A 19,683-nucleotide genomic window follows, 5' to 3' on the forward strand; every position below is an offset into this window, starting at 1 on the left:
TGTACTGCTTCTACTGGTGCCTGAGTCAAGTGATGACCCACTTCCTGTCCGGTTACTAAAAACGGTAAAATTAGCATTAAAAAAGGAAACTTGTCGTCCTGAATATAATTTAAGTGACTATTAGACAAATAGTGTGACAATAATTTTCTGAGACATATTTAGTCAATTCTATGTACCCTTTTATTTGCGAAAAGTACACTTAACCTCAAAAACTAGAATAAATCGGAAGTTTCAGCTATTACAACATTTTTTAAATTTCCTTGTTCCCCCAAAACACAAAGTAGTCCACTTCAAAATTCTAAATAACATTTATCCATCAAAGGATTTGATTATTACAATATTTAAACTGGATGTGGACAATTGCTACTTATGCAAAACACATTTAAGAAACAACAAAACATTTATTTTAGTGTGAAATAGTTAAATCTATATTAAAATCTCCATATATTTTGCTGTTTCATAATCATATAAAGATTGATTTCTGGTCATTTCAAAATATTATATTTCTTAAAAATAAAAAACATCAATTTTTGATTGATAATTTAATTATAATAAAACATTATATACACAAATGCAGATTTGTCATGGTCTGCTTTAAAACCGGAGATGTTATTGTTTCAAAGATTCTTATATAAAATTTAAAATGTCCATGCAAGAAAATTATATAATTTGATGCTTAGGTTAAATATATTTTAAAAACAACAACAACATTGTACAATGTTCTTATTTCCTTTTGTGTGCTTTTTCTCATGTTTCGGTTGCTGAAATGTATTTGGTGGTGTATTTAGTTCATGTTTGTAAATGCTGTCCATTGATGTATAACTGAAGAATATTGTTGCATGTTATCTTGCTTGTTAATTAATAATAATAATAATAATAATAATAATAATAATAATAATAATAATAATAATAATAATAATAAATACTTTATGTTTTGTGTTCCGGTTCATCGGGCGTTACTTGTGACAAACTTCCGGTTTGGTGTTGTCGCTCTCAACACGTCATAAAACGGCGCCCCTTGCGATCACCAAATGTGAAGGGTTACACACTTTGACGCTACACCGACGTGTGTTTGAGTTCCAGTTTTGTGAACTTTAAATTCCATGGATTTGTCCTGATGCATTTCTCATTATTTTTCTTTAGCAATGACTTCTCCAACAGGAGTTGGATAAAAACGACTTAAACCATCAACTAAACCAACCATTCCGAGTTAAAAACAAGGACTTCTTCAAGCTGCGGCCTCGTGAGGAACACACCGACACAGAAGGTGTGTTTTTAATGTTTTCTTCGTTCTTCTGAGGAATTAAAGACATAAGTTGTCGGGGTTTTTTGTGCTCTAGAGATGTCGAGACTGGATACTTTGATCCACCTGTTAAAGGAACAGATCGATTCTTCAGCTGAAGACTCGTTTTTAACAAAAACTAAAGAAGAAAAGAAGGAAAAGTGTGAGTTCGAAGCTTCCAAACACAGACTGCGACTCCTCGATGCTGCGTTCAGCCCGAAAGTTCGTCTTCACAGGCTCGGTTTGTGCACTTTACTCCTTTTTACACTGTGATTATGTTTTTTAGAGGGTTAATAATAACCAGTGGCGTGTACAAATCCGTTTTACTGGGGTGGCCACGGACCAGTAAGGAAAATGCAAAACATAGATATAGTTTTTTCTCAAAGCAAACAATGTATAACAGAAGCAGACATTGTGAAAGAAAGAAAAAAAATACAAACAAAACAACAAAAATACTCAAATAATCTCCAAAATACACATGAAAATACAAAAAGGCCCAAGAAACAAAAAATGACAAGAAAAATACACAAAATGACAAAAAAAAAAAGGAAGCTGGATTACCTCTTATCGTGCTAACTTCCTGGATTTAATCAGTGTGTGCTGTCCATCGAAGCTCGCTAATGTCTTACTGAGCTAAATCACCATGGCAACTTAGGCTGAACGACTAACCTGGTAGGGAACAGGTTTTGATCTGAGCGAGTGTTGAAGCCCCGCCTCCTGACCAATCAGTTCTCTTATAAAACGACCTGCCCATCGTTAGAAGATACTGGTTGCTGCAGATCTGACAGCTGCGTTTAGGAAAGAAAGATTATTAATGGATAAATGCAATCATTTCATTTACCATTTAGGAAAGATATAGATTTATATCTGATGGACTGATCTACAGTCAGCTGCAGGATGCATGAATGGGTGAAGTTATTCATTCATTCATACGCTATAGTGAGGCTGACAGCATCAGCAGGAACATACTACAGTGAAACAATGTGCTCTCATCCCAGTGTGTGTAATAAATAGAGATCTACCTGAATAGAAACATGTGTGTGTTGTAATAAAGTTTAACTGATCAGATCGCTGTCTATCATCCAATGGATTAATATCATAAATAATCTCAGTGTCAGCAACTTCCTGCCTGTGTTTTTTCATTCCTGCCTTTTCTGGTAACAACAGTGTTGTTTTTGGTCTGAATTATGGATTTTAATTATTCATAATTTTAAACTTAAGCTCAACACCTAACCTGGTCGGGACCGTTATAAAGTGGATCTGATCTGAGCGAGTATAAAAGCTCCGCCTCCTAACCGATCCCTCTTGGTGTGCGCTGCACTAAGAGTGTTGCTCTTCGCTGTCATCACGATTTTGAATCCATTATATTTGTTCAAAATCATAGGCTGTCCCTCCATTTTGAAAAATGTTGCTCTGCCAGGTTTCTCCGTTGTAGTGATTGGTCAGACGCTGCAATCTCCACCCCTTTTATGGGAGAGTGCATGTAGCCAGGCTGAAATCACTTGGCTTAAATTAGCGTGTTGTTATCAAACTTTGTAGGACAGCTTCTCTCTGACAGGGAATGTTTGGTGTGGTGAACCCGCTAATGGAGATAAATCCAGGGTATAATTATCCAGCCATGTAGCATACGCTTAAATGACAACAAAAACACAACTAAAATACACAAAATGACTACAAAATTACACAGAGTGCCAAGAAAAACTGACAGCATAACAAAAGTACATTAAAACAACAGGAAAAACTATAAAATAACAAGCTCTTTATTTCCTGTATTAATGCTCTGGTCATTCTTCTAATGCTGACATGAATGTTGACCTGATACAATCACGTTTGTGGCCCCGCTGTGATATACATTCCCATTCTACCCATACGTGTATGCTTTACATCAGTAAAATGTGAAAATGTCGATTCATATACTTATGCTTGTTTTCTTCTGTTTTTCCCCAGATGTGAAACAGCTGTTGGCCACTAACGGGCTCCGTGGATGGAGGAGTAGAGTTGGGCCGACTGACCCAGAGCGTCTCCACGAAAAGGAGCGACAGAAGGAACTCGGTGAGAGAAACCAGCGTTGTGCGCAGACGACTAAGCATAAGAGTAAGAAAAAGGGACTAGAGAAGCCAAACCTGGACGAGCGTCCCAAAGAAAAGAGTGAACAAGCAGCAGCTGATAACACAGACGGAACGGGAACAGACTCGTCCGACATGGAATGTAGCGACGACGGCAGCTGGTGGGGACATTCTTCTGATTCTGAAGATGACACTGAGGTTATTGACGGTAACCGGGAACTGAAAAGCACGACCACATCGAGTAAACACACTGGCAAAAAGAAAAAAAACTTCGTTTGCATCGTTTGTGGCAAAAAATTCCGGAACAAGTCGAATCTGAGGACACACAAGACGATCCACAAAGGAGAGAAACTCTTCGGTTGTGACATTTGTGGTAAAAGCTTTACTCGGAAGCACAGCCAAGATGCGCACATGAGAATCCACGAAGAAGAGAAACCATTTGGATGCAGCGTCCCGAATAAAGGTCTCAATTGCAAGAAGAGCTCGTAGAAACGCACTTTGACGTTTGGAGCAAAGACGATCTGAAAACCACACGATGAGAAAAACCTTTCAGCTGTGACGTTTGTTGGAAATGTTTAACTCTCAGGGAACATTTGCAGAAACACATTATGATTACTTATGAATGACATGTTATTGTTTCCTTGAATTATGAAAGAGAAACTTGGAAACTTTGGATATAAACCTGGTGGTGAATTTTGTGAAGACGAACGTGATGCAGTTTTTGCTTTTTTTGTACATATTTAGTGTGGTGAAAGTGAAATAAAGTGCTGTTCGGATTATGTTGAACTCCATTGTCTATTTGTGTTTGACTTCATTTGTTCATTTAATTTCAACATTAAAAGTGCAAGGTGGGAGCAAAGCTCAAAGGACTTCATTAGAGTTCCACTTCTTTCACTAAAAAGAAAGTGTTTCAAAATAAGAGCTTACAAAGACAAAATACACAATTAAACTTTTCTATATGAGGAAAAATAATATCCAAAGTATGTAAAAATTATCAAAAGACAATGAAATAATTGGAAATTAAAAAAGAAACAAAATTAAAATCTATATACATATTACTCCTGGATTGTAATCAAAGCAAAGTGAAAGAGGGCATGAAGTAATTAGGTGTAATGTAAGAAGACTGTTAAATGGGTAAAAAAAAAAAAAAACTTGAGATCAAATGAGTAAAATCCACTGCACTCAATGAAGACTTTATTCAAACGATTCTTTGGTCAGTTTTTAGGATTAATTACCTTTATTTGAGAAAGAAAAGCTGCCGAGTTCAAACCAGAAAAGGTTGTTAGAAATTCTGTGTAACTAAAAAAAAAAGGCTCAAACCTTTTTGTTTTACCAAATGTTTTTTTTTTTTTTTTTTTAAATCAAACTGGGTTTTTTACCCCCACAATTTTCCCTTTTTTTGTTTTGTTGACTGGATTATAAAACATATTCACCATTTGACCGTGTTTGGTTTTTTGTTTTTTGTTTTTTTGCTGTGTAAAAAAACAATGAAACACTCTTAACAGGTTCTAGTTTAGTTCATTTCAAAAGTAAATAAAAATAATCACAACTGAAAACTAAATTTGACTTAAAGATTTAAATGCAGATTTCACCACAATCCAAACAAAGAAATATAAAACAAGATTTTAGTGCAGTATTTTTTTTTTTTTTTTTTTGAGTATTAAAAACAGGACCACTAAATTTTCAGTCAAACTAACTCATTGTAAAAGATCCATAACAAGCACGGGCAACTGAGTTTTCTGCGTCCGTCACTCCTGAGTGAAAATCACGTCAAAAACACAGTAAAGGACAACAAAAACAGACCAAATGAATGAAACACATAAATGAGGGCAAAAACATACCCAAATGATAGAAAGATATATACAATTTTTATTTTTTTCCCCTGTATTTATAATCAGACTTGTATTTATCATTATTATTTTATGTATTATTATTTTTAGTATTATATAACTCAACAACACTGAATTTAAGTTTCATTTTCAGAAAGAGAAAATGTTTCCCAAACTATAACCTTACACTGCCCTCTAGTGTTAGAAAATTGATATGACGCATTCAGTTAGAAAAACAAATCTTAAATCAAATTAAAAGAACATTTAATAAAAGCACCGTATAGACATTTTAATAAAAATCTTCAGAAGCTAAAAAGTTTCTAAGCGTCAATAAATGTTTATTACAATCCTTGATTTTCATTCTTTATGGTTCTGGTGCGTAGTTACAAAAAATACATTATTTTAAAGTATATATTGTAATATTTCAGAATCAGAATCACTTTAATAATCCCAGGGGGAAATTATTTTTGTTACAGCTCCAGGTATACAAACAATACAATTTCTATGTAATTCAAGTAATGCAATAATCATAATAGCAATAATATAAAACATTTGATAATCACTCAAAAAAAAGTTTCTTTTAAAATATTTACTAGTCTCATGAAAGAAAGTGATTTTCTATCAATCAATCAAAAATAATTATAAAAATCATCTAATTATTTTTCTTATGTCTGGAATTATCACTCATTTAAAATATTATTTCCCCAAAACTATTTAATTTATTGTTTTTTTTAAATCATGGATAAAAAGATTTGGGATGTTGTAAAATTGAATATTTTCAGTAATTACTTTTAATGAAAATTTTTTTCATTTTTATGGATTCACACTTGTTCATTATTTTTCACACAAATTCACAGATTATTTACCATTAAATTATTTAATGTTGCAATCCCAACGTTCTTGTGCACGTCATAAGAAATTACTTCCAGTCAAATAATTTATTACAACAAATACCATCATGTCCCGATTACCACTTTGTTAAAAATGTTTCATAAACCACACAACCAAAGGGTTTCCATCCTTTGTGTATTTTTAGAATTCATGTGAAATAAAAGAAGAAAAAAAAATGTAAACAAATATTTTCACTCCTGTACACCTTCTTGCTCATTTCCTAATTCCAGCAAGTTAATTTTGTCTTTTTTAAAAAGGTGATATGTTAAGATTTCATCTATTCAGGTAAATTTGAGATGTTTCAACTGCCAGTCTTCCACAGAGGCATCTAGTTCTGTCTGGGCAGCAATCTTTCCCTAGATGCCTCTGAGGAAGACTGATAGTTGGCTGTCGAAACATGTTAGGACTCAGGAGATCAAATTTCCTGGGAAAAAAAAGAACATATTCAGGGTTCTCACCGGGATTTTTCACAGCATAAGGGGTTTGTGTGACTGGCAAGGAAAACGTTTAATTTATACTAAAGTTATGTGTTTTCTTATCTATGTTCCAGCCTTACTTTAAAGCTGAAAGTAATTTGTTGAATTGGTGAAGGTGATGATGAATGTAATTATAGTTACTCATGCTTGGTATAGGTCCTCCACTAATAAATACTAACACACACTGTAGAGACAAGAAATAACATGTCATTCAAAAGACTGATTCCAAGACGCGCCTTTCAAATTTCAATGAAAACACACACACACACACACAGAGCTCAGTCTTTATAATGGTTGGTGATTATGGGTAATAAAGCACAGGATGCACACAGTAGAGTTTTAATCGGGCCGAAAAAAGACCAGAGCCCGAACCCGTCTGACCCAAATGAAGCCGATGTCTCTTTAAGCCCGAACACGTTTGATCCATGCGGTACTCACATCGGTGCGCGTGATTACGGTTACCAAGGGCAGGATGCAGACAGGCACCGTCGGGGGCAGCTAAGTAGCTCAAGGGGTTCTCAGGTGAAGACGGGAGCATCCAAGCAAATCGCGGCTGATGTGTTTCTCGGTTAATCAGAATAAAAAGAGAGTTTAAACAATCCATGTGCGCCTGGAAGTCCCTTTTGTGTCCAAGTGTGCAACAATTATTACAAAGGTACCGATTAAAAAAGGAAAAAACTACAGAAAATCACTCCATAGGGGATAAAAATGACAACATCGGGAGCCCCTACGCTCAACAGCGCTGGCGAGAACCCTGACATTATTGCTTATTTACTCTTTTCATAATTTGTTTTCACTGAACCCCATTCGCTAACAACCAAAGGGGTTCTCTCATGCGTGAGAATTATGAATTCTCATGTGACCTTGTACGTTTATTTTCTGTTTAAACCGTTGACCACAAATGTTACAGCTAAAGGGTTTCTCTCCCGTGTGGACGTTCATGTGTCTGCTCAGGTTGCTCCTGTGACTGAAATGTTTCCCACAGATGTGACAGCGCAGGGGTTTCTCTCCAGTGTGAACTCTCATGTGCCCCTCTAGAGTTGTCTTTTGAGCAAAACTCTGACCACAGATGTCACAACCAAACGGTTTCTCTCTCGTGTGAACTCTTGTGTGCGTTTTCAGGTGTTCCTTGCGTTTGAAATCTTTCCTACAAATGTTGCAATGAAAGGGTTTCTCTTCCGTGTGGACGTTCATGTGGGTTTTCAGGTAGGTCTTTCGAGTAAACCGCTCGCTACAGACGTCACAGCAGAATGGTTTCTCCCCCGTGTGGACGCTCATGTGCGTCTTCAGACTAATCTTGTTCATGAAACATTTCCTACAAACATCGCAATTGTAAGGTTTTTCTCCCGTGTGGGTTCTCACGTGCATCTTCAGATTCAATTTGTATTTGAAACGTTTACCGCACACGTGGCAACCGTAGGGTTTCTCTCCCGTGTGAACACTGACGTGCTCCTTCAGACTCATCTTCCGCGTGAAACCTTGTTCGCAGACATCACAACTAAAAGGTTTCTCTCCCGTGTGGATCCTGGAGTGACTCTTCAGGTTGGACTTGCAGTTAAAGGATTTTCCACACACGTCACAGCCAAAGGGTTTCTCTCCCGTATGCACCCGCATGTGGGTCTTCAAGTTCCACTTTCGAGCTAAGTTTTTTCCACAGACATCACAACTGAAAGGAAGCTTATCGATGTGGACTGTAGTCATTCCATCTGTTTGAAGATTGTCTTTAATTGTATCTTTCGCGTCAAACTCAGATTCCAGCCTAATATCATCATCATCATAGTCACCATGGTTACTATATTTCGCCTCAGAAGATTCTGCAATTATCTCAATACATTTCGGATCCACGTTCCGTTCAGCTTTCGATTCTTCACCGTTTTCTCCAATAGTTGAAAGTTCTTCTTCGTCGTTTCCTTCACTTTGTCTCAATGGCTGATAAAAGTGAAACTCCTCGTCTTCATCTTCACTCTTTACAATCACAGCAATGACGTCCGTCTCCTGCTGCTTCTGAACAAGTTCCTCCTTTATTTGGACGTCTGCAGAAATCACAAAAAAAAAAAAAACATTACAGAACCAAAAAATATTGGATTCAAGGGATGCGTTCGAAGAGTCCCTCCTATCTCCGAGTCCTAATATTCAAATTTCCTTAACCCCCAGGGTTGACGTCACAGCATTAAGGAAAGGTGGTAGGATAGTTCCTAAAGGAGTTAGGGAAAGGTCAACACGTTGTTTTGACAAACAGACACACTTCCACTAAGTGACGTAATAATATGACGGTGGCGAAGGTTAGTGACGTCTACCATGGTGAAAAAACTACACATTTCCTAAAAAGGATTAAAAGCACATTTAAAACCCTTTCCCCTGTGCCTCTAACCGCTGATATAATCTCAAATATCACAAGGTTTGAATGTAAATCAAAGGAAAAGTGGCTCACACTCACCTTCCACTCACAAATCATCATTAATCCAAAATGAGTAAGATTTTATGAAATTGTTACATTTATGCAGGATATAGGCCTCCAAAACGTTGTAGACACACACATGTGCGACCACACAAAGCATTCCTAGGTGGATTAAATATGTTGAATTAGAACATAATGTGGCTAAAATTGCTCTGTTTGATAATATGACTAACATGTAATAATATATGGGTTTTAGATCATTTAAAGTTGTTCATGGCCTATTATTGCATAGGTAACTTACATGATATCCGTCCCTTTTCTGTCTTTGTGACTTTCCGTGAACGCTCTGATGAGCGCGTCTGCAAGGAATTGTGGGACAGCATTATGTGGTCTCCTTTGGTAAAGGATCAATCAGTGTTTCCTAGGCTAAAGGAGGTTATAAAGGAAGCACTGACTGAACCTCCTTTCCTTAGTTTTTAGAGAACTGGAATGCTCCTTATCATGGACGCCACTTAAACACTTCTGGGGGTTAAAGAAAAGTGGATAGGAAAGGAGATAGGAGGTACTATTCAGACGCACCCAAACATTTATTTAACCCTCCCATTATCCTTGGGGTCAATTTGACCCCATTCACTGTTTATCAGTCAAAAAATAATACTTGACTTTGGGTTTTTTGCTTCATATTTCATTACATTTCTTAATTTGAATGGTACAATTGATTAAGCATAAAATTAAAATGATGATATTATTTCAATGTGCTGCATGCATTGGTGAGCCTCTGGGGTCAATTTGACTCCAAGCTGTTTTTGCTGTGTAAAACCTGTCTGTCTGTGTGTGACCTTACGTTCCCACACCTGCAATTGCAGAGTTGATACTTTTGAACTATTCAAGATAAATCAATTCTAATTTAAAACTTTTGCCTGATGGTGGCGCTAGAGCACAGGTAAAGGTTTCATTCATATTTATATACAAATGCATTTATTTAACAAATAAACAAAGTGCCTGACACAAAGACTTGGTCAACAATTTTCTGAAAATAATTTTTGTGGAGGCAAATATCCCTGGGATCAGACTGACCCCAAGAGTATAATGTGTTAGAAATATTTGAAGATAATAGGAGGGTTAAAGTAATTATGTGCAGCTTTAACAAAAGTGTACTGTGAATTATTATTCATCAATGTAAAATGTTAGTTACAGATCACAGATATATAATATAATATTAACAATGTGATGGAAAAACTACTGCATTCCGATCATGTGAAATAGTAATTATGCCTGTAATTGTGATGTTGCTTTGTGATTGACCACCCCTGTACTATGATTTTAATAAAAACAAATTACATTTCAAAATTTAAAAAAATAAACTGGTATCCAAGTGTTTCCGGGTGATGGAATGCAGCAGTGTTTAATCTGTAAATCATCAGGTCCCGGAGCAAACGCCGGGTGTAGTTCCTGCACTTTTTATTTGTCAAACTAGCAAAAAAAAAAGAAGCTCTTTTTTTTTAGCTATTTTCTACCATCTTCAGTGCTGACAAAGAAACAATTTTTGCACAAAATCACCCTTGTAGCGTGGGGGCGTGGCTACATTCAGTTTTGTGTTTACAATGACATTTCCAGTAATTTCAACAACAAAAAAAAGGCAGCTGTCCAAATATAATACTTCAAAAGTTAGTTAAACGCCTAAAAGTGAACAAGTTTTTAAGGAGGTGCTAGATCCAATCAAATAAGTGCCGGTCAAAATCTGGTGCAGGATCCTGCTCCGGCAAGATCCGGCCCAATTTTTTGTGCGTTTTCTCCCATTTTTGTACATTTACTCTGAGGGCCGCACAAATTTGGAACGAGAGCCGCATGTGGCTCCCGGGCCGCCAGTTGCACATGACTGAATCAAGAATGTCACAACGGTGGAACGCATTTACCGTAATGGATTAAGTCATTTATGGTGCAGTTTAGGGAACCTTCGTGGCACACTTCATTTTAGCCATTAATAATTTTATAATTAATTAATAAAAAACACAAACCTAATAACTTGTGCAGCTTGTCTTCCGCTGAGGAGTCTGTTTGCTGTCTAGTGGCTTCCGGTGTCGACATGTTGTTTTTTGTGCACTAAAACCCGCTTGTTTCAGTGTTTAAACTAAAGGCACAACGTTAGAAAGATGATCCTTGTTGAGCTAAAGAGGCTAAAAGCTAAGCTAAAGGCTCTGGGAACGGATGCGCTCGAGATGACCTTTGTTGTAATTTGCGCTATATAAATAAAGTTGAATTGGATGATGTTATAGTTTATTTAGTGAACGAGTTATTCAATGTCTGACTTCCGTTTCCTCCGTACCAGTAGCCCCGCGTTGCATTTATGGAGAAAAAAATGTTCTTTTTCTCAGTCAGTAAATGTTGTCAGTCGTGTTTTCACTGAATTTGCCCCAAATAGTTACATATTAGTTTATTTATATATATATATATATATATATATATATATATATATATATATATATATATATATATATATATATATATATATATATATTAAACAGTGTATTTAGAGTTTGTTTTTTGTAAGAGTTGTGGTTGAAAATTGTGGGAATAAGAGCATTTAAAATGTTCAGTTGTAATCCTAAATAATGTGTTGTTCATAAATTACCATTTATTTATTTATTTTTGTATAGTTAAGTATTTGGATTTTGTAGTTGTGGTTGTTTTCAGTTGGATTTATGTTGGAATATCTAATTTTTTAAAAAATATTTATAGGATATATTAGTGCTGTTAATAGATTAAAACATTTTGTGATAATTCATTATGCTCTGTGATTAATTAATCTATTTTTTTTTTAATTTCTCCTAAAAATTGCTGAAAAACGCCCTCAACTTGAGGTTTTTTCATTTAAATTACATTATTGTGGCAAATCAAAACATTGTAACAAAGTGACTTTATAAAGTCATTTATTGTTTTTAACAAACCTGAACTATTTACATTCCTCTGTATGTGAGACTAGACCCAAGGGCTGCTAACACCTTTAGTTTAGACCATCAATTCGATTCAATTCAATTCAACTTAATTTACTGTACATAGTGTAAATTACAACAAAAGTCATCTGAAGCACTATCAAAATATTAAATTCATAAGAAAAAAGAAAAAATTGCAGATATTGGGGAAATAGTGATCTGTACTTTAGTCAAATCTACAAATAATAAAAACAAATACAAATGAAATAAAACATTTGTACAACACATGTAGTGCTATAAATTAGCACATGATAAACAGTATAATATATAAGAAGACTTTTATGACTAATACACTAAACTTGCTTTTTCTCTCCATCAGATAATATATAATAAATAAAACAGACCCATAATCACAGTGCTGTAAATTACTGTAGCACATCAAAAATAACATTGTTCATCACAAAATTAAGTACTGTACTAACATCAATTAATCACTTCTAGCATTAGTAGGCCCACACCATTTATACAGGGACTTTGTTCATTTGTCACTCACTGACATTCCTTTTGGCTCTGAACCCTGTCATCTTGTCCAGTGTGGATTGTATGGGCGACGTCCGGAGCACCGCTGTCTGTGCTAGCTGCTACATAGTTAGCATTGAAGTGGAAAACCTCTGCTGATTCATAAACTCTTTCTTGCACAATTTGCACACAACTGAGCTTTAGTTTTCCATCTGGTGTGCTTTAACTAAAATTAACACACACAAAGACTTCTCCTTAAGTCCTACCATTGTAACGGTGCATCAGTATTATGAGTATACTGGCAACACGGGCAATGAGAAAGGTTCCGTGCTGTTTGGGGTGCGAAAAAGAGATTTATTTTTTTGTGCGTTATTTTCTTCTGTAATTAATTAATTGCAATTAACTCATTAAACTGACAGCCTATATATATATATATATATAGACTACAAATACATTTAACCAATTCTTCTCTGTTCCTGCAAATGTGTCACCAAATATTCCAGTTATTCTTATTAGAAGATCTGAAAAATATCTTACAGAGAAACAAAATCTTGTCGTTTTTTAAAGATGTCCGACAGGAACATTTTGGGAAACATTTGAAATAAACAGCGAAGGATCCCTTTGAAATTAAATGTAAAAAAAAAAGTACTCTTTGTTCAGTTTTTGTGTTTTATTTAAGAACCTCTCTGTCAACCAATACTGCAAAACATTTTTGAAACTCACAACAGCATACCTGTCAAGTTTTGGATTTGAAAATAAGGGAAATTTTCTGGTGCCCACTACCAGCCGTCCCACCCCCAACCAAGCTCCAGTATCCCTTATAGTTTAAGATAGATGTACAAGAAATCTAAAATACCCACTTGTCAACCACCTACTAAATACAATTATGTGATTAAAATCTGGTAGGTCGACCTTTATTACCATTAAAATGCTGTGAACATTCCTACTAGGGCTGGTGATATGGACCAAAACTCATAGCTCAATATATTTTCTCAAAATGGTGATATATGATATAAATCTCAATAATTTTAGCAAATAAAGTCTGACCAGAAAAACAATTCTGGGATAAATTTGTTGATGCAAAATGCCAAACAGGGACATTTATTAACAAACAGCTGATAAATATGTAACACTCATTAATCATCTAACTGAGCTTTACATGTTGTTCTGAGAAGTAAAAGCAGCAACTCCTAAAACTAGTATTTTGTTTCATATGATATATGAAATATTAGTTTTCTATATCACCAAAATAGAAAACTCGATACATCTTGAATCTCAATATATCGCCCAGCCCTAATTCCTAAATTATAAAACAGACTAAATAAAAACAAATGTGTATATGAAGCACGTGTTTATTTAATATACTTACAGTTTATATACAAGTCAACACGTTGCACATTTACTGTTAATTTCACATTGCTTGTCTTTAAGTTAGACATTAACATTTTATTTTCATTATATATTTTCTGATAATTTCTCATGCTCACTCATGGTTCTCTGGTATTCACTAATGACTTATTAGACACATTTATTACAGACTTTACATTCTTTAACACTTTTATAAAGCAGTGTATATTTGTGGAGCTTGTGATTGGCTGATTTTTCATGATGACTTACGCTAAAATCTCAGTTATTAATCTAACAGAACGTGTAACTGTGTCACATCCTGGTGGTCTTTAGGAAGATGAACTCTGTGTCACATTTTACAACATATTTACACCAGTTCTTTGTTTTTTTCGCCGGAACATCTTCATTCATCATCTCTCTTCTGAGTTGTTTCCGGGTTTGTTGCCGCTGTCGACACTAAGGCTAGTAACAGCGTTCAGTTTAGTAAGGCACCTTTTAATTATTACATTAAAATACGGGAAGATGGCAAGAAAGAGGGGTAAAATACGGGAGTTTCCCGGCCAAAACGCGAAACTTGACAGGTATGCACAATAGCATCTAAAATCAATTAGTTTGAACATTTTAAATCACTTTTATTCACTGTGGACTTTCATGTGGCTTTCCAAACTCCTTTTTTCTTTATAACTCTTCCCACAAACTCCACAAGAAAAGGGCTTCTCTCCCGTGTGCACTCTCAAGTGTGTCTTTAAATTTGACTTCAGATTAAATCTTTGCTCACATACTCCACAACCAAATGGTTTCTCTCCTGTGTGTACGCTCATGTGAGCCTTCAGATGTGTCTTGCCGTTGTAACCTTTACCACAAATATGGCAATTGAATAGTTTCTCCCCTGTGTGGACTCTGGTGTGAATGCTCAGGTGTGCCTTACGGTTAAAATGTTTACTGCAAACGTCACAGCTGAATGGTTTCTCTCCCGTGTGAACCGTCATGTGTCTCTTCAGCTGAGTATTGCGGTTGAAATATTTCCCACATATCTCACAACAAAAAGATTTCTCCCCCGTGTGGATGCTAATGTGTGTGTTCAGATTAGCCTTGCTGTTAAAACTCTTCCCACACACGTCACATTCATAAGGTTTATCTCCGGTGTGGACTCTCATGTGATATGCGAGGCTTCCTTTTTGTGTGTATCGTTGACCACAAACGTCGCAACAAAAAGGTTTTTCACTTGTGTGGACTCTGGTGTGTGTCTTCAGATTTGACTTGAGCGTAAAACTTTGCTCGCAAACGTGGCAACTAAACGGTTTCTCACCCGTGTGGACCTTCGAGTGCGAGTTGAGGTGCGTCTTGTGATAAAAACGTTTGCCACACACGTCACAGCCGAAGGGTTTCTCGCCTGTGTGGATTCTTGCGTGGATTTCCAAGCTTGCCTTTTGGGTAAAACTTTTCCCGCAAACGTCACAACCAAACGGTTTCTCCCCAGTGTGAACTCTCATGTGCATCTTAATCGCTGATTTGAGGGTGAAATATTGCCCGCAAACATTGCACGGAAAGCGTTTATCGCTCGCGCTGACGTTTTGTGAAACTTCATCTGTTTGTCTTTGCATGATTTCAGCGCAGGACAGAAAATCCTCGTCTTCATCTTCACTCTTCACAACGTGAGCAATTAATTCCGTCTCCTGCGGCTCACGGAGATGGTGTTCATCCTGACTTTCCCAGAGTTTCTCTTTAATGTTGAGATGCTGCTGCGGAGTTTTCTGATCACAGAAAACATCAACACTGACTGAAGCCTGTTGCATGTCTGTGAAAAGAGCACACAGTCAATCACACGGGAAAAAAGAAAGCAAAATTCACATTTACATATGATAACTGATACCGATATATACACAGACCCCCCCCCACCCCCCGCCCCCTTCATCTGAAAAATATCCACTGTTAGCCAGGAAGTTTTATTATCATTATTTGTGCCATAGTATATAGTCATCTTAAAGATGTAAATTCTGAGATAAAATGGTATGAAAGTGACCAAAAATGGTGGAAAAGGTGGTGAAATGGGGTTTTAAAAACCACAGAGATTGGCTAAAAGATTAGAGTGGGCGAAAATGGACAGAAAAAGTGGTAAAAAACTTTCAAAGTGTCAATATTGGCTGAAAACTGTCAAAAACGGGAACAATTAGTTTAAAATGGCAAATAATAAGCATGGCATATTGTGAATGTGGTTAAATTGGCCAAAATAAGCATGAATAATGGTGAAAAGAGGTTAAAAGTGACAATAATGTAGTTGTTTTCCAACATTGGGGTCACCTGAGATGTTTTGTAATTGATAGAACTACTGTATATGCAACATTAGGTGTGAAAAGTGGTGGAAAGGGTTTATAAGTGCAGAAAATGTCTTGAAAGTGGCAAAAATGTGCAGAAAAGGTATTGAAATTTGATGTAGAAATGGGAGTAATGTAGCAAAAATGCATTAAAAGGAGTCAAAATATGAAAAGAAAAAGTGATGGAAATAGGTTAAAATATGGCACGTTTGGTGTAGTTGCAGTAAAAGGGTGAAAATCAGCAAAAATGGCCTCAAATTTTTCAGAAAATAGTCTGAGTTTCTTGAAGTCATCTGACGACCACCTCCCAGTGTCTCACAACCCCAAATATTGTCCTGACCCTAAGGTTGAGAACCAATTCCCTACATAATACATCTCTCCGTTTTAATCACTGATTTGAACATGAAATATTGACCACAGACATTGAACATTGAAGAATTATTTTTACCTTCCAAACAGAAGTCAGAACCCTGTTCTGAACTGAGTTTGAATTTCACACTAGTTTTACATCTAGTCGTGCGTGTTTTCCTTGTTTCCCAGTTATTATCATCAGTTTCAGCTTCATCTTGGGAAACAGATTCCGAGTTCTGTCCTTCTGTTTTTGGTAAACATTTACAGTCTTCATCAGTTTGTCCCGTTCCACTGCAGGATGGGAAATCCTCGTCTTCATCTTCACTCTTCACAACAAGAGCAATGATGTCCACCTCACGGGGCTCATAGAGACAGTTTTCCTTCAAACTTTCCCAGAGTTCTATTTGTTCCTCTTTAATGTTGAGATGCTGCTGCACATCTGCGGAAAACGCCAATGAATCAAAATGCAAAATGAACACCTGTTAAAAACATTGAGAAAAAGCTTTTATGTAGAGGAAATATTTAGAAAACACTCCACTTATTAAAGGCAACAAATAAAAGCAAATTAAATAGATCAAAGAGAGATATACGAGTACAAACATAAAGTTAAAATGAAGCATTGTTTAAACCAGTGCCCTGTTTTTCTAAAGTAATTAGTTCAGATTCTGGATCACGGATTGGAAGAAATCGTGAAAATGGGTTTGTTGACCCGAAGCAGGCCAGTTTGGTTAGCTACGTTTTTTTTTTTTTTTTTTTGAAAAGCAAGTGGAGGCAGACATGTTAGCAAGTGTTCAAAAATGGTCCAAAAGTAGAAAAAACATGGCACAAAGAGTGTAGAAAGACTAAAACAGGCCAAAAGCAGTTAACTGAGGCCCAGAAATGGGCAAATAAAGAGCAACCAGGTGGTATTTCATGGCTTTAAAAAGCAAACAATCGTGAAAAAATTATTGCGCAAAAGTTAGCTTATTTACATGAAAAGTGGCCCAAAAAAAATTCAAGAAAGGATAAAAACTGTATAAAAGTGTCAAAATAAACTTGCAAAAATGAAAAAAAAAAATAGTATTTATATATATATATATATATATATATATATATATATATATTAAAAAAGCTAAAGTCTGATAAAAAGTGTGATAACTTTTTGAAAAGGTTAAAAACATTTGGCTTTTTAAGGTTTTCTGTGGGAATAATGATTAAAACGAATGACGTATGTAATAATATGCCTTGAACAACTTTAAATAAATAATCTAAAACACATTATATGTAAGACATATTATCAGATTATAACTGACATAAAACCATACCTGTCAAGTATCCCGTTTTGGCCGGGAAACTCCTATATTTTACCCCTCTTTCCCGCCACCTTCCCGTATTAGTATTTTCCCGTAAATATCCCGTATTTTATTGTAATAATAATTCAAAGATCCCTCACTAAACTGAACGGCGTCACTAGCCTCGCGAGAACTTCCACCTGAAATGGTCTGAGTGGCAGAGATTAGTGCTGACATCAGCAACAAACCCAGAAACAACTCAGAAAAGATATGAATGAATGAATGAATGAATGAATGAATGAATGAATGAATGAATGAATGAATGAAGAACTCAGCTGATCAGTGCGGCTTCACTTATTGGACTGTTTAGTGTCCATCGTGTGCACTTCCTTCAAATGTGTGTATTGAATTAAAATAATAGCTTAATAAAATTAATGACGTACCTTCAAAGTGAGAACTCATAATGTCCTTTTCACTCTGAAATCTCGCTTGTCCCATCGGTAAAAAGTTACTTTTCCTAGGTTTTGTTTTGGGTTTTTTTTTGTTGTTTTTTACTGGCAGGAATGGGCTTTTATTGAATACACTGCACACTTTTGCTTAATAAATCAAATTAAATAAAAATGTTATCTTCTTCTTCTTCTCTTCACTCTTAGCTCAGCTTTGTTTCTGACGCCTCTAGTGGTTAAATGTGGAAGTTGGAAATACATAGAAAAGTGCAAACCTTTACATGCAGCGTCTTGTGCTTTAAATCGTTTTTCCTCCGCTGTAAACGCAGACGGTTCTTCCTCATCATCATCATCATCATCATCATCTGCTGTTCTTCCTCCACGCAGATCAAACATGTCTTCATCTGACGAGCCTGTTTGCTGACTCAGCGTTTCCACTGTGGACATTTGGTTGTCACTAAAAACCGACTTCAAATTATTATTTTTTTGAAGACTCCGTAAAAACACAGAGAAAAGTAGATCCACTGAATCACCGATAAACCACCGGAAGACAACGTGCCATGTTTCGGTTCAACTGGTGCTCGTGTTATACGCTGACTTCCTGCGCTGATTTTTTAATTTTTTTTCATAATAAAACCGATTTGAAGAGAAGACACTTGAAAAAAAAAAAAAAAAAAAATGAAGACAAAATAACAGCACAACAAAAACAGGAGGAAAATAAATTAACATTATTACTAAACTAAAATGTATACGAGAATGGCTTTTATAGACATGAGACAATTAACTTGAGTTACATTTTTTGCCAAAGTAAATAAATTATAGCAAAGGGGAAACAAATAACAGCAAAAATACAGACAAAAACAAAATGTAAACACAGTCTAAAACAATCATATTAACATAAGAAAAATTATATTGACACAAATAAGAACATCAATAAGAAATTAAATGTGTGTATAAAAATGCTGAAAATATTATATATATAAGTATTATCCGTTTATATATAAACTGATTAAAAAAGACACTTTAGAAAAAAAATATGAAGACAAAATAACAATACAACAAAAACAAGAATAAATTAACTATTTAGTTGAACTAAAATGTATATGAGAATGGCTTTTATAATCCATGAGAGAATTAATTTTTGTTACAGTTTCTCCCAAAGTAAATACATTATAGCAAAGGTGAAAGAAGAAACAACAAAATACATACAAAAATCAATTGTAAACATAGTCTAAAACAATAATTATATTAACATAAGAACAATTATGTTATCATTAAATTAAGAACATCATTCAGAAATTGCATATGTGTATACAAATGGCTAAAAATATAAGTAAACACATTTAAATCAGTATAATCTACAGTCTACAATGTGCAACCCAAAGGATATTGGGGATGTCTTGCTCTAGGGATCAAGGGGTGTATGTTGATTGCAAGTAATAACATTTGTAAATTATGTGAAATTATATCAGAAAAAGTAAAGGAAACTTGTTTTAAAACAAATGACATTTTTAAGACAAAGGTTTAACACAGACAGAAATACCTGGGTTCAGTGAGAC

At 35.4% G+C, this 19,683-nt stretch overlaps 2 protein-coding genes across 4 annotated transcripts; one reads left to right on the top strand and one right to left on the bottom strand.

Annotated features, from left to right (window-relative positions):
* The first annotated feature begins 982 nt into the window (after positions 1-982).
* On the top strand, positions 983-4,127 carry LOC114463105 (zinc finger protein 649-like). Of its 3 annotated transcripts, none has more exons than XM_028446368.1 (3): positions 983-1,267; positions 1,341-1,523; positions 3,230-4,127. In XM_028446368.1, exons 2-3 carry the CDS (start codon positions 1,343-1,345, stop codon positions 3,835-3,837), a joined length of 789 nt encoding a protein of 262 aa, XP_028302169.1. In that variant the 5' UTR covers positions 983-1,267; positions 1,341-1,342; the 3' UTR covers positions 3,838-4,127. The 3 variants fall into 3 exon arrangements, with proteins under 3 accessions (XP_028302169.1, XP_028302168.1, XP_028302171.1); XM_028446370.1 differs by having other exon boundaries at positions 1,045-1,066; positions 1,144-1,523; XM_028446367.1 differs by having other exon boundaries at positions 983-1,523.
* Positions 4,128-6,699: 2,572 nt separating this feature from the next.
* LOC114462908 (zinc finger protein 665-like) lies at positions 6,700-18,687 on the bottom strand. The gene is made up of 4 exons (XM_028446008.1): positions 18,400-18,687; positions 16,505-16,846; positions 14,382-15,539; positions 6,700-8,577 (listed from the first exon to the last, which is right to left on the bottom strand). The coding sequence occupies exons 1-4, from the start codon at positions 18,569-18,571 to the stop codon at positions 7,376-7,378; spliced, it is 2,874 nt and encodes a 957-aa protein (XP_028301809.1). The 5' UTR covers positions 18,572-18,687; the 3' UTR covers positions 6,700-7,375.
* Positions 18,688-19,683: the final 996 nt, after the last annotated feature.

The sequence above is a fragment of the Gouania willdenowi genome, chromosome 5 (assembly GCF_900634775.1).
Source record: "Gouania willdenowi chromosome 5, fGouWil2.1, whole genome shotgun sequence".
Taxonomy (NCBI): Eukaryota; Metazoa; Chordata; class Actinopteri; order Blenniiformes; family Gobiesocidae; genus Gouania; species Gouania willdenowi.